At 47.1% G+C, this 13129-nt stretch overlaps 1 protein-coding gene across 6 annotated transcripts in view; it reads right to left on the reverse strand.

Annotated features, from left to right (window-relative positions):
• ABCA1 (ATP binding cassette subfamily A member 1) overlaps positions 1-13129 on the reverse strand; it is a 132032-nt gene that overhangs the window by 83281 nt on the left and 35622 nt on the right. For all 6 annotated transcript variants that reach the window (XM_070595990.1, XM_008527139.2, XM_070595992.1 and 3 more), the window contains exons 4-5: positions 12976-13117; positions 11530-11648 (exon numbers count right to left, since the gene is read on the reverse strand). In XM_070595990.1, the coding sequence (XP_070452091.1) occupies positions 11530-11648; positions 12976-13117 (261 nt within the window). The remainder of the gene's footprint in view (positions 1-11529; positions 11649-12975; positions 13118-13129) is intronic.

Consider the following 13129-nt stretch of genomic DNA (forward strand, 5'->3'; position numbering starts at 1 on the left):
AGAGGCCCTGCACCCAGGATGCTTTCAGGACCACTTAGTGTTCCTTCTGCTTCTCTCCAGCCTGCCAGAGCTCAGCGGAGGAGGAGGGGCAAGGAGCAGCAAGGAGGGAAGGGGGAGAAGGGAGGAGAGAAGGCTGCAGAGGCAGGAAGGCGGAGGAGGGAAGCCCTCAGCAGCCGAGCCGGCTGGGGTTACTCGCGGTCATTGCCCTCCAGTCCCCAGCTCGAGTTTCAAGATCGCTGCAGTCTCTTTTGTTCAACATGAAAAGGAACCACAGCAATCAGCTGCTTGAGAAGAGGGTGGAGGAGGCAAATGAGAAAAAGGAGAAGTAGAGAAAGAGATCACGCTAGCTTCCAAGGCCCAGACTCTTCTCCAAAGGGCCCCAGGAGGGACCGCTAGCTCTCGCCCAGTCAAACAGGCAAAGGCCTGGCAGGGCGGGCGAAATTCTAACTCATGGCTTTACTCAGCCTAAGCTTGTCCAGCCATAGAAACATGACCTTGAAACATTTCTCTAGTATAAAAGGGCCGGTAACAAACACACTCTGGTGTCTTCTAGATGTTTTTTTGTTGTTTTGGTCTGTTTTTCTGGGCTCTACTTTCTTATTCAAGGATAGCTACTGCCTGCTTCACTGAGATGGCTGGGCCGTGTCTGGGAAGACCACGGCTTCTCTGGGATGGTCAGGGCTCTGGAGAAGGGGGTAAGGCAGGCTGACCTGGCTGCTCCCTGGGGTGACTCCTTAGGGCAGGTGAGAGGAGGCCCGGAGCCTGGAGGGCACACAGCCTCGGGACCTCCCTGATGTGCATCTGGGCCTGGGGCTCCCAACTCAGAAGTTTCCTTCTCTACAAGTGAGAGCTTGCTGAGAGTTACCAAGACATACTCAAAAGAGCTCAGGTTCTGGAGTCTAGCTAACCTGGTTCAAAGCTCAGTTCCAGAATTTTCCAGCTATGTGGCCCTGGAGAGGTCACTTAGGCTCCCTGAGCCTGCATTTTTCTACCTTGCTAGGGGCGTAGGTTAGGTAAGCACTATCAACACTAAGTGTGCAAAGGACTCTGAATACTGACTCACACACTGCAAGAGAAAATACAAACTTAAAATTAAACAAGTTCAAAATAAATGTTGATAAAGTCACGGATGACAATTATGTGAAGGGTTCCCAAGAGAAACCAGAATATTTAGAGTTACACTCCCTGAACCCTTGGGTCCAGTACCAGGGAAGCCAGAGTCTTCTCTTAAGACCCATGGGAGTAGTATAACTTCAGGAACCACATATTCCTTAAAGGAGCCCACGTGTAATGTGAACCTGCATTAGCTCAACAAACTTCCAAATGGCTACTGAACCCAAAACACTAGTGCTATGGTTCAAAGGAGCAGTATTTCTCAGGGCTTCTTGAAAGCAGGAGCCTGTAACAAAGAAATGCTGTCTAAAGACGTGATCCCTGCCCCCGCCTTCCAGGAGGGGCTGGTGAGCAGAGTTGTGAGCCTCCAGCCCTCCGTGTCAGTCCAGAATCAGTCAGCATTGAATCGGGGCATGGAAAGAGATATCTACTAAGGTAGTAACATACCTATGTCTTACTGAGAAGTAGGCAAGTTGGGGAGGTTGTTGGTAGCCCCTGGAATGAGGACTGATGTCAACTGATAAGAAGCTGAATGGTAACTAGGTCCCCAAAGAGCCAGCGGAGACTGTAGCCCCAGAGGGAAAGAGTGACCTGTTCACACTGGCCAGGAGCTCTCCTGATGCCATGGGGGTGGCGGGCACGGTTGGGCTGGCTTTGGAAGGAAAGCAAAGGTAATACCTGGAGGTAGCATTTGCCCCAATAAGTTCTGGACCTGAAGAGAAAGAGAAGAAGAGACAAGGAAACACCATTAGACAAAGCAAGAAAATAGCTGATAGATTTCTGCATGGAGAACCCTTTATGAAGGCCAGAGAGGTGGGAGAGGAGGCCCAGAAAAGGCAGGGAATGAAGAGAAGGTAAGAAGTCAAGAGGACGAAACACACAGTCCAGAAAAAGGAAAGAATGAATCAAACAGAAAGAGCAGAGAGAAGAAGAGCTCGGAAGAAAGAAGAGTTTGAGGCATTCGGTCCTCACTGAGAAGCTGGTCTCTGACTGAAAATAAGACCAGACACTCCTAATACCACACGACGTGGGGTTAGAACCAGCCTGTAGGGCCTGAGAAGCAGGAGGAACAAGGGAAAGGAGAGGAAGATGAGTTTATGAATGAGGGGCTAAGAAGAGAACTCTTCCAGGGCTGGGCTAAAGAAGGCTGGGCTAAGGAAGAATTGTTAACACAGATAACGTATAAATTCCTTAATTTTTTCTTCCTTTTAAAATTAATAAAATGTATGAAGAGATATGATAGTGCTTTGTGGGCAGAGGAAGGTGATTAACATTTACGAGCATCAGACACATTATATGTACTATTTCCTAGAATCCCTAAAACACATTTACAAGAAAGGTATTACTATTCTCATTTTTCAAACGAGGTAACAGACCCAGAAAGGTTAATATCCTGCTCAAGGTCAAAGAATGAGCAAGTGGTAAATTTGAACCCAATCAACTCTGGCTACAAAGCCCTGGTTCTTCCACTGTATTGGAATTAAATGAATGGTTTTACTCTTTTAAAATGCTTCATCATGGTTTTGGCATCAAAAGCTGGTGATGCCACCCATGCGTCCTAGTATTGGAATAAGGCAACATGGCACCACGGTATGGTGGACAGATGCTGAGCCTTGGGTCAGACAGACCCAGAGTCAATTCACAGCTTTACTCTGTGACCTTGGGCAACAGAAAGGACCTTTTTGAGCCTCAGTTTCCTCATCAATGAAATGGGGATGATAATAGTAACCTGCTGGAGCTGTTCTAAGCCTTGAACGTAACAATATATCAAAACGTAAAATAGCATCGTTACTGGTGCAACTTAGTCTGTTAGACAAAGTGTCACTCTAAGTTTGCCCTTTTGTGCTTCAATACCACAGTGATAAGAGGGCTAGAAATGGGGTGCTTTCAACAAGAAACAAACTGGATTCCTAAATTGCTCTTTACCACCCACAAGGTAAAAAAATCTTTTGCTGGAAAAGCAAGAGATGTAAGTCACTGTTCTTGATGTTAACAATCCAAACTTTTTAAAGGCAGTCTGATACTGTGGGGTACATGCTGTCCTATAATTGAGTACAATTGTGTTTTCTACTCTTGTCTGGGCAAAAGTGACCTTTGATTTGATTTAGTTCAAGCAATATTTCAACACAGCAGTGCAGCATTGCATCCCCCTGATTATAGCCCTGCTGGGGCCAGGTCCCCACCCTGGATGGAGACCAATGGCCTGGGCTCCGGGATGCAGCCTGGCTTTCACAGGTCTGGGAAAACTATCAAATTATGAAACTCTAAGGCCCCAAATCAGAACTTTTGTTAGGCAGACAAAACGCAAATTGCAATCACCCAAAGATTTCAAGGAATTTCCAGTTTGATGACATAATGTTGACACATATGTCATCTGATCTCTGAACAAGATGACACATGGGGGCCTACAAGGACAGAAAACAAAGTCTGGGGCTGCAACCTTGACTTCAACAGCTGCCCAAGTGGAAGGAAGGGGTTCAGGTGGAGAAGGAGAAGTGGCTGTGAGTCACAGGATGTTCTTTCTAGATGGACCTTGGGGAACATTCCACCCGTGCCTTTTACCCATGAAGCCAGGAAGTGGTGGAAGTCTGTTGTCTCCGCTGAAACATTTCGAACATTTCTCTCGGAAGCCCTCTTGTCTCCTTTCTGATCCCAGCCCATCCATGCCCAGTACCCTGTCACCTTGGGGAAGTTTCTGGCTACCCTGGGCTGCTCTCTTTAGGATGTAATGACAACAGAGTATGAAACACTGGAGTTCTAGTCCTATTCCTGCCCCTTGCCTGTGCTTCTACAGGCAAGTTACTTAGCCTCTCTGAACTTCAGCTCCTTCATGTGGATAAAAGGAACAAAATTCTCTACATTACATGATGATTATGCAATGAACTACAATACAAACCTGGCACTTACTTAGCGTCAGATACTCTACTAAGTGCTTTACCCTTATTAGCCCGTATATTCCCCACAAGACATCCCTAAGACGGGGCTGGTTCAGTGGCGCAGCGGTTAAGTGCACACGTTCCACTTCGTCAGCCCAGGGTTCGCCGGTTCAGATCCTGGGTGCGGACATGGCACCACTTGGCAAGCCATGCTGTGGTAGGCGTCCCACACACAAAGTAGAGGAAGATGGGCACGGATGTTAGCTCAGGGACAGTCTTCCTCAGCAAAAAAGAGGAGGATTGGGAGCCGTTAGCTCAGGGCTAATCCTCCTCAAAAAAAAAAAATTACATTCCTAAGAGAGGATTATCATCTTCATTTTGAGGAAACTGAGACACAGAGATGTTATGGAATTATCTAAGGTCACACAGCTGGTAAGCAGCAGAGCTAGGATTTAAACCAAGGCAGTCGGGCTGCCAAGTCTGTTCTCTCAACACTAAATTGTACTGCCCGGTGGATGTTTACAACATGATAATTTTACATCCTCTTCCCTCAACTCCCTGCCACAGCCAACTACCTTGCCCTGTCCCCAAAGCCTGCCCTACCCTCTGGGGATCATGTCTTTTTGACTTACAAAGATCAAAGCAGAATCCAAGGTCCATAGAGTGAGTTCTCAGTAGTACCAGTAAATCTAACAGCCAGAAAGTTAGGATCCTTTTCCCTAAGTCAAGTCCAGCATAGCATAACCCTCAGGACTTGTTTCACAAAAGTCTTGATCAGAACCACAACAAAAGGGACAAACAAATCAGATTTGTTCCATAAATATACATAAAATGACAGCCATTCCATTGACAGACAAAAATCTAGCTGAAGGGCTAGAGAAGCTCAAGACCAAGTCAGGATGTCAGGATGCACGCAGCCCTACTCTGGATCTCTCCTCCGTCCTTTCCTTTTCCAACCCTTCTTCCAAAGGGACATCTCCAGCCCACTGACAAAATGCCCAAAGTTCTTCCTTGTTCTTTCCTGGCAAAGTTCTCATAAGCTTCAGAGGGCTCTACATCCTGGAGAGAAGACACTTCAGAAGCCCCTGAATCAGGGGTTGTGGGAGGCCAGTTGGAACCCTAGTTCTCACTGAGGAAGCTGAGGTAAAGTACTCAGGCCATGGCAAACAGCTATGTAGGTTGTTCACTACCCAACTCAAGGGAGCACAATTCTCATGGGGAGTGCCATTCACATGGACCACGGTATACATGGCGTCCCCAGAAATGTGTGCATTGGCAGCCCGAAGTAAAGCCTGCGAGCCATCCCTCAACTATCTGTCTACCTGGCCTGGCCCAATTCAGCAGATCCAGAAAATGATCTTCTGAAGCTCCACAGAGCACCCACTGGGCTTCTGTTAAAAGGCATTGGTGTGGCTATAATTTGAGACAGAGCCAGGCACCTGGAAGCTAAGATCTTGGCTGAGGATGGAAGTTGCTGAGTCCTATGCACAAGGGAGATTGAGAATAAGGCATCCAGCCACCACAGAACCCAGAGGCCTGTCCACTGGGCCAGGCCACAGCTGATAAAGAGGAGAATTTCCACTGGACCCCCACAAGCCTAGGAATTTTCCCTGGACCAGCATGAGCAACAGCGAGGCTGAGGGAGCAGCCATGGGATGCAGCAGTGGACAAGAGTCTAGCTAACTGTGGAAACGGGGTCAGTGAGGAGTTGGGGAACTTCTTATAGGGCTTGTGACGATGGCCTACCCCCAAAGGCAAGAAGCCTCAGCCCCAGGATATGTACTTCTCAACCTCCAGCCAAACAGGAAGCCCTGACCACTATATGCATATAAACTCAAGAGGAACCTGGGCCCATGGCTACCTAGAGATAAGGGAGAGTGTGTAGTTGAGATTCCAAGATTTGGGAGAGGAACAAGGCTCTGGGGCAAAGCAGATGTCTGAGCAGAAATGTTCTGCAGGAAGCAGGCTAATGAGCCTGTTCAATATCACTCAGCAATGCATTTAAGTAGCTGTAAGCGCAAAAGGCAGTAAGGCAAAGACGAAAGCAAAGGGACACCTCCTTCTCCAGGCCAGTCCTGATCTAAGCAGCACCAACCCCATCGGGGGGGGCCTTGGCTCTGGCCAGCCTGCTGGTCACCGCATGTGAAAATGCCAGACTCACCAAAGAGGGGGCAGCTGGGCTGGGTTGGTGAGAGAGGCTGACCGGCAGAGCGAAGGAAGAGGCTGAGGAAGCAGGCAGTTCTTCCTGGCTCCCAGTGCCTCTGGCGCCAGCAGACGCAGATTTGTGAGGCCTGAAGCTGACAAAATTTGAGGGGCTCTCTTTAAGAGGAGGAAAATTTTTTAAAAATCTGATTTGAGCAATTTTTGATTGCTGAGATCCCCACCAGAACCTTGGAAGGGGGCTATGAAAGTGAAACCTTTTTAGCTTCTCAGTAAATCCACTTCAGACTTCTGGGTTCATGGCAGCTCTTCCAGTAAAGTTCTAGAAGGTAAACTTTGTGGAAGAAAGAAAGCCAAGACTGTTATAAGAACTTTTGTCATTGTGACTAATTTAGAGCCCTGTCGACTTGGATTCACATCGGGGAATCAACTCTACAATTACACGTGCTAGAATCTTACGCTTTCCAAATCACGTTCACTTCATCACTAAAATACTCTGTGAAGGAGAAAGGGCGGGTATTTCCTCTCACCTTCATTCCAGAAAGAATCACTAACTGTCTCCCACGTGCCGGCTACTCTGTGGATGCTTGAGAGAGAGCCATGAACAAGGTCCAGTCCTGCCCTCAAGGGGCTACAGTCTAGGGGCCAGCCCACAGCACTGGTTAGTCCCAGGAAATCCCCCATCCAGATACTGACCAAGTTTCCAAGATGAAACATTTTCAGGTTGTTTTGCCAACGTCCCAACTTCGAGGCAAGGAGAGCTGAGGCCCAGAGAGATGGAACAAATTGACAAAGGCCAAACAGTTAGCCAGGAACAGAAGAGGAGGTGAATCAGCTCAGATTTCTTGTGTGTCACCTGTGTGCTATGACCCTGCCCAGTCATCCACAGATGTCATCCGATTTAATGCTCAACAACCCTCGGACAGATAATCTCTATTTTTCAGGTAAACTGAGGGTCAGAAAGAATCAAAACATGCCCAAGGTTCACACTTAATGAGGTATAGAGCCTGAATTTGTTCCCAAAATGAATCTTCTTGTGAGTGGGAGTGAAATCAGGAACGACCCATGTCACCATCTTGGTGACATCACTCCCTCAAAATGAATCTCAATGCAAAGCCCAAAACTCTTTCTCTTCTATCAGCATTTTCCAGTCTTCAACCATTTACAAACCTCTCACAAGTTTCACCATATCCATACAAAACAGTATCTTCTTTGAATTAACTTTAATTTTTTCCTATTTAACATCTTCCTAAGCAATAATATCCAAGAAATTATAATTTGCTATCGGTTAAAAATAAACGTTAACTGTGTACTGCCTGAAATCATCTCAGATACCACACAAAACTCATTCAGAGAAACACTCCTCCTTGCCAGTCTGCATCTCACAGAGACAAAATCGAGACCTGTGACTTTTTCTAGAGTTTCTGAGAAGTTGTGCAATTTTTATGTTTCCACTGGGTTGCAATCACGATAGGGACTTTCAAGAACGAATGCTCCTCACACTGGCTCCCAAAACATAAATTTAACCACCACTCAATGCTGGTTGTAGGTTTAGGAAGAAAATAATAAAATATCCCAAAAGTTCATGATGAGAAAACTGGGCAAGGCCCCCCTGTAAGGCTTCCTACATGGGTTTCTGATTAGGAGGGTTTCGAGGATAATTAGACTTGTCAATGACTTAATTCCTAAAACCGGAGGTCTTCCCAGTTGGAAGATTAATAGAACAGCACAAGACAGCACTATAGAAAGAACTGCATGGAGCAGCAGAGGTTTAGCTGTGTTCCATTCCCAGAATATCCCCCCGGTGGCTGGGCAAACTTGGGAAAGTCGCTCCTCCCTTCTGGATCAGATTCTTTTCTAGGATCAAAATTTCACATGGGCAGGGGCTGCATTTGTTTTGTACATCTCTGTGTCCCAGTACCTAGAACAGTGGTTTTCACATATTAGGTATTCAATAAATATTGGCAGGATGATTGAATTAATCAAACTATCTATAAACGAACTAAATGGCCTCTAAGGTCTCATCCAATAAGTGGAAATAAAATGATGCTCTAGCCCAGGAAACCATGGGACTAGAAGAGACTATCTGAGTGGAGACCCTCATATCCACAAATTATCTGTGGATAGCCCAATGGATTTAGCAGATGCAAGTTGAAGGAAAGAACAAGATGAGTTCTCCACCCAGATCACAGGAGCAGGAGCCCAGTGGCCCAACACTCATGACAACATAGGTTGGTGGATTTTTAAGAGCCTGAGTGGTTATGTCCCAAAGGGGTTGTTAGTCTCCAGTGGACTGGTCTAAACCTCAAGCCTTGGTCCCACAGTCATCAATGATTTGGATGAGAACAAAGAGAGTTATTTATCAAATTCCTACATGACAGGAAACAAGAAGCAGCAGCAAATATAGTACAGGCAAAATCAGAATCTAAAATGGTTTTGGTAGGAGGAGATGACATGGGGAATTTAAAACTGTAAAACAGAAAAGAGATATTTTCCCTTTAGGTTCAAAAAGCCAACAGCACAATTAAGAAATGGAGAACAAGTAACTTGCAATACTGTATATTTAACAGACTCTGAGATTTGGTTGACTGCACATGGAACATGAGTCAACAGTGTGACGTGGATGCCAAAAAGCCTAATGCAATCTCAGATTGCATTAACAGAAATACAGTGCTCAGACCCAGGGAGGCAAAAGTCCCTTTCTACTCCGTGCTGGAACCCTGTCGTAATTTCCGATAAACTTCAAGAAAGACAAAGAGACACAGAAACACAACCAGAGGAGAGGCAGCAGTCGGGGGAATAAAAGCATTCCAGAAGATGGATGTTGGACATTTAGCCTGGAAAAATCAAAGGCTTTAGGAAGCGAGGGGAAAAAAACAGAAGAGCCGTCTTTAAATATTTCAAGGGAAATAGATTAGCCTCATTCTCTAGAAGGTATAGCAGAGTAGTGAAGATTTTTCTGAGAATTAGAGTTGTCAATACCCAAAATGAACTGCTGTGTGAGAGGTAGGTCTCCATCATGGGAAGAAGGCTGAGAGGGCAGGGGACCAAGGAGCTTTCCAATCCTGAGAGTGACAGTGCAAGAGAGCTAAGCCCATCATGTCGTGAGTAGGGCTGTCAGTGCAGACAAACACAGGTCCCTAAGTCAGGATGCACGCTGACATACCCCAGCTTTGGATTCTCTCTGAAATCTAGAGTGCTACTCAAATTTGGCAAAAAGTTACCGATTTCACCTAGGAAGAAGCCACATTTCTGGGTATTTCCCTCTAGACTGAGGCCTGGCTCTGTGCTGCAAGACAGGCAAAGAAAGGTGGAAGCGATTTACAAAGCAGCTGCAGATCAGAAACGGGAACGTCCTGGGTGAATGGACTGATGTGTAAGAAGCATTGATAGGATGCAGTCAAATCAGAGATCCCTCTGCAGAGCTGTGCAGAGAAAGCTTTTTCAACACAGGTTTGGCTTCTCTTCTCCACCCTAACCATGTCTCCAGTTGCTCAAAGAAGACAAATAGTTCCGTTTAAGGAAGGCTCCGCTAAGACCTGAGTGTTGAACAACTCACCCTCATCAGCCGGTCCATTTTTCCAGCCATGAAGTTGAGAGCAGAAGAACAAGGCCAGGTGCTCAGAAATGCACCAGTCACACATCAGAATAATACCGGCCCCCATTCATTCAAGAGCTGCTATATACCAGACACTGTGTTAGGGTTTATACTTTATATTATAAGTTACCTATTATTTTATAGCTGAAGAAATTAAGGCTCATAGTAAACGGCTAGGCCAAGATATCGCCACTCCGAAGTAATCATAGCTCATATTCACTAAGTGCCTCCTATGTGCCAGATGCTGTTTTTAAGCATTTAAATGTTTTATCTCATTTATTCCTGACAAAAATCCTATGAGATAAGTTCTCCTATTGTCCCCGTTTTACAGATGAGAAGAGTGGTCCAAAAGGGCCTAAATGCCTTATTTACAAAGCCACGAAGCTACAAAGTAGATATCCTAGCATCTTTCCTCTGGGCCACACCGTCTCTCTGCAGAAGAAGAAACAGCCGTAGCTCTGCATCTGCCCCACCAGGCAGGGGCCCTCCAGTGGATCAGGAAGGACTGATGCTCTGACTCGGGGCTGCTACCTGTCTGTGTCCTGCACTGGGACAGACACATGTGTGCAGGACCAGGGGCCTACAGGCAAGGGAACAGCATCCAGATGGCCTGGCCAGGCAGCCAGGAGTGGTCCAGCTGGGAGCTCCTTGAAGCTGACTCAGGAGCCTAAGCATGGTCACATCTCTCTCTGATGTGAAGCGACACCCACTGCACACTACCCCACACACAGCTTTGCCTCCCTTTGTCATCAGGTCCCACACTTCCCACTGCCTCTTTTCCTGTCCAGGGAAAGCACAGTTCTGGCTGCCCAAGAAAAAGCTCCACTCCAAGTCTGGTTTAAACTCTAGCACTTTATATCATTTCTTCTTTTACCAAGTGGATCACAAACTGGGAGGCCTCTCAGCAAAAGCTGGCCCTCCCCAGCTCTTCCGAATACCAAACTGAGTAAAAGGTACTTTCCTGGAGCAGTGGCAGCAGTTGGCCCAGGACAGGGGGTCATTTGTCACCGAAATTGTTTAGAACCACCGGTGCGTGGTGATGATAAAAAGCAGACCAACTTTTAGGTGACTTCGCTACTGCTTTTAAATTCTCTACAGACCACGCACACCATCACTGCCTGCACCCAGCCGACCGTCCCACCGCCCCCGGCCCCCTTGGCAGGCCAGCGCCGGGGAGGCTGCGCCATGACTTCTGCAGCCAATGCCTCTGTCAGCAAATTGCCAGCTCCTCAAACACTTCTTCAATGGCATGCCATAAACTGCCTGGGCACTTACCAGATCAGAGAGAAAGATTTCACTTTTTAAAGATCAGAGTTCAGATGCCCATCAGACTAAATCAAATGACTGGGGGGAAAATGAATTGCATTTTCCTTTCAGAAATAAATGCTTAACTTTCACTTATCCATATCAAGTTGCAACTTTAATTGCCTTTATACGCACAGAAGTATTCCCTGTCTATAAATGTGCCCATTCACTGCGACCATATGGCCAACTCCACATAAGTGAAGTTGGCAGGAACCTGCACCCCTAACTGCCCTAACGCCAGGCCTGTGCCATTCCACTCTGGGGATCTGTCTTCTGTCTCCCCAGAGGAGGCCAGAGCACTCACTGTCTTCCTAGTGTCTCCTCAAGCGCCTCCTGCAGAGCCTTACAGCCCAGCCACTGAGGAGGAAACCCATAGGGAAGAGCTAACAGGAACAAGCACCAGGCCACTGGGCTGCTGTCTCCCTGGTGCAGGTCAATTTCCAATTAGGAACCAAGACACAGAAGGCTTCTGCTTACTTGACCTGGACCTCTCGATCTTCCGTAACATTCTCAGGACTTTGTGTATGTCCCTCATGCTGGTGTCTCTCTGGCTATATAAAAGAAGCCGCCGAGCATCTGCGAACAGGCGAGACACACTGCAGGGGTGCGAGAAAAGCAGAAAAGCCCTGGTTAGGCCCACTGCCTCTCCCACTTGAAGAAAGTGCCTGTCAGGTACACAGGCCCCAGCCTGGCTGGCGGGTCCTGCCCAGAACTACTGCTCCCCACACCCAGCTTCACTGATACTCTATGCTCCCAACCACCCAGCCACCAGCCCAACCCCAAAGGCCCTTTCCCATGTGTCCACAAAACAAAGCTTACCACCCTTCAAGGCCCAGCCCATGTGCCTCCTCTCTAGGAAGCCCTCTCTCCCTCACACCCTCACACACACTCCCCACCCCCACACACACACCCCCAGGGCCAACTTATCCATGAGACACAGTTAGGCACAGTGCCAAGGGCCCAGGATACTCTTAAGGGTCCACAAAAATTTTTAATTTCTTCTAAAATCAGAATAAAAAATGAAATTCAGAGTGAATACATAAGATAATGAATCTATCTTGGATTATATTCATCTTTAGACCACCACAGTTATAAAATAAAATTTTTAATATTTTTGCGTGGGAGAAGGGGTCCACGAAAGTTACAAAGCCAGAGGTCCATGGACATTATTACGCAGCCCGGCCTGCCTCAGCTGCAGCTCCCTCAGAACTCTCTTGATACATCTCCTACAGTCCGTAGTCCATTCTAACTCATGACATGGTTCTCTGCATTCCACGAATCTTCAATGGCTCATTTGGCAAACGCTTATTAAGTCATACTTATGTCTGGTGTTGAAGCCTGGAGCCAGGAATACAAAAATGAAGAAAGCAGCATCCAGGCCCTCAGAGAGCCCACACCCAGGGTAGACAGAGACCTGCGGACCGTGGGCCGCTGCGGTCTGAGAAGGCTGTGAGAAAGGAAGAGAGGTGAGCCGAGAGCAGAGAGGACCAAACTCGCCCAGCCTCGGCTGTGAGCGCCCAAGGGCAGGCCCCTTCCTGTGTACATCTCTGCACCCCTCCCATAGCTCCTAGACTAAGAGTTTCAGACACACAGTAGATGTCTGCTAAAAGATTGGACTCATTAAAGGATGGAGCTGACATGCTGTGTCTCTCTTCTCGACTTAAAGGATAGTTTTTGAAGGAATGGCCCCCAACCACACGACTTTTAGCTACAATCGTTACTCCTAAAATGCCCCCACGTAAGCTCCCAGTCTGAAGTCCTGGTGGCAATTCTCCCTTCCCACATTCTGTGGACTTTATCATACAAACCTTTACAAAAGCAACTCCAATCAAACTCAACCATTCAAACTTCTCTGGAGGTTGAAAAGGGAAGGCAAAGTATTAACTGACAAGTTTGGGAAGGAAAACCTGATCTGGTACTTACATGGATTTGTTAAAGTTTCCAACAACCCCAGGAGCCTCACCAGGAGTCGGATAACGGAAACAGGGGTTATTGGCATTACAGATAATCCCCTGAACCCAAGGAAGCGTTCCTGCAGAGGGCATGGCTTTGTTTGGAAAGTGGCCTGTTGAAATTG

The sequence above is a fragment of the Equus przewalskii genome, chromosome 26, assembly GCF_037783145.1.
Source record: "Equus przewalskii isolate Varuska chromosome 26, EquPr2, whole genome shotgun sequence".
Lineage (NCBI taxonomy): Eukaryota > Metazoa > Chordata > Mammalia > Perissodactyla > Equidae > Equus > Equus przewalskii.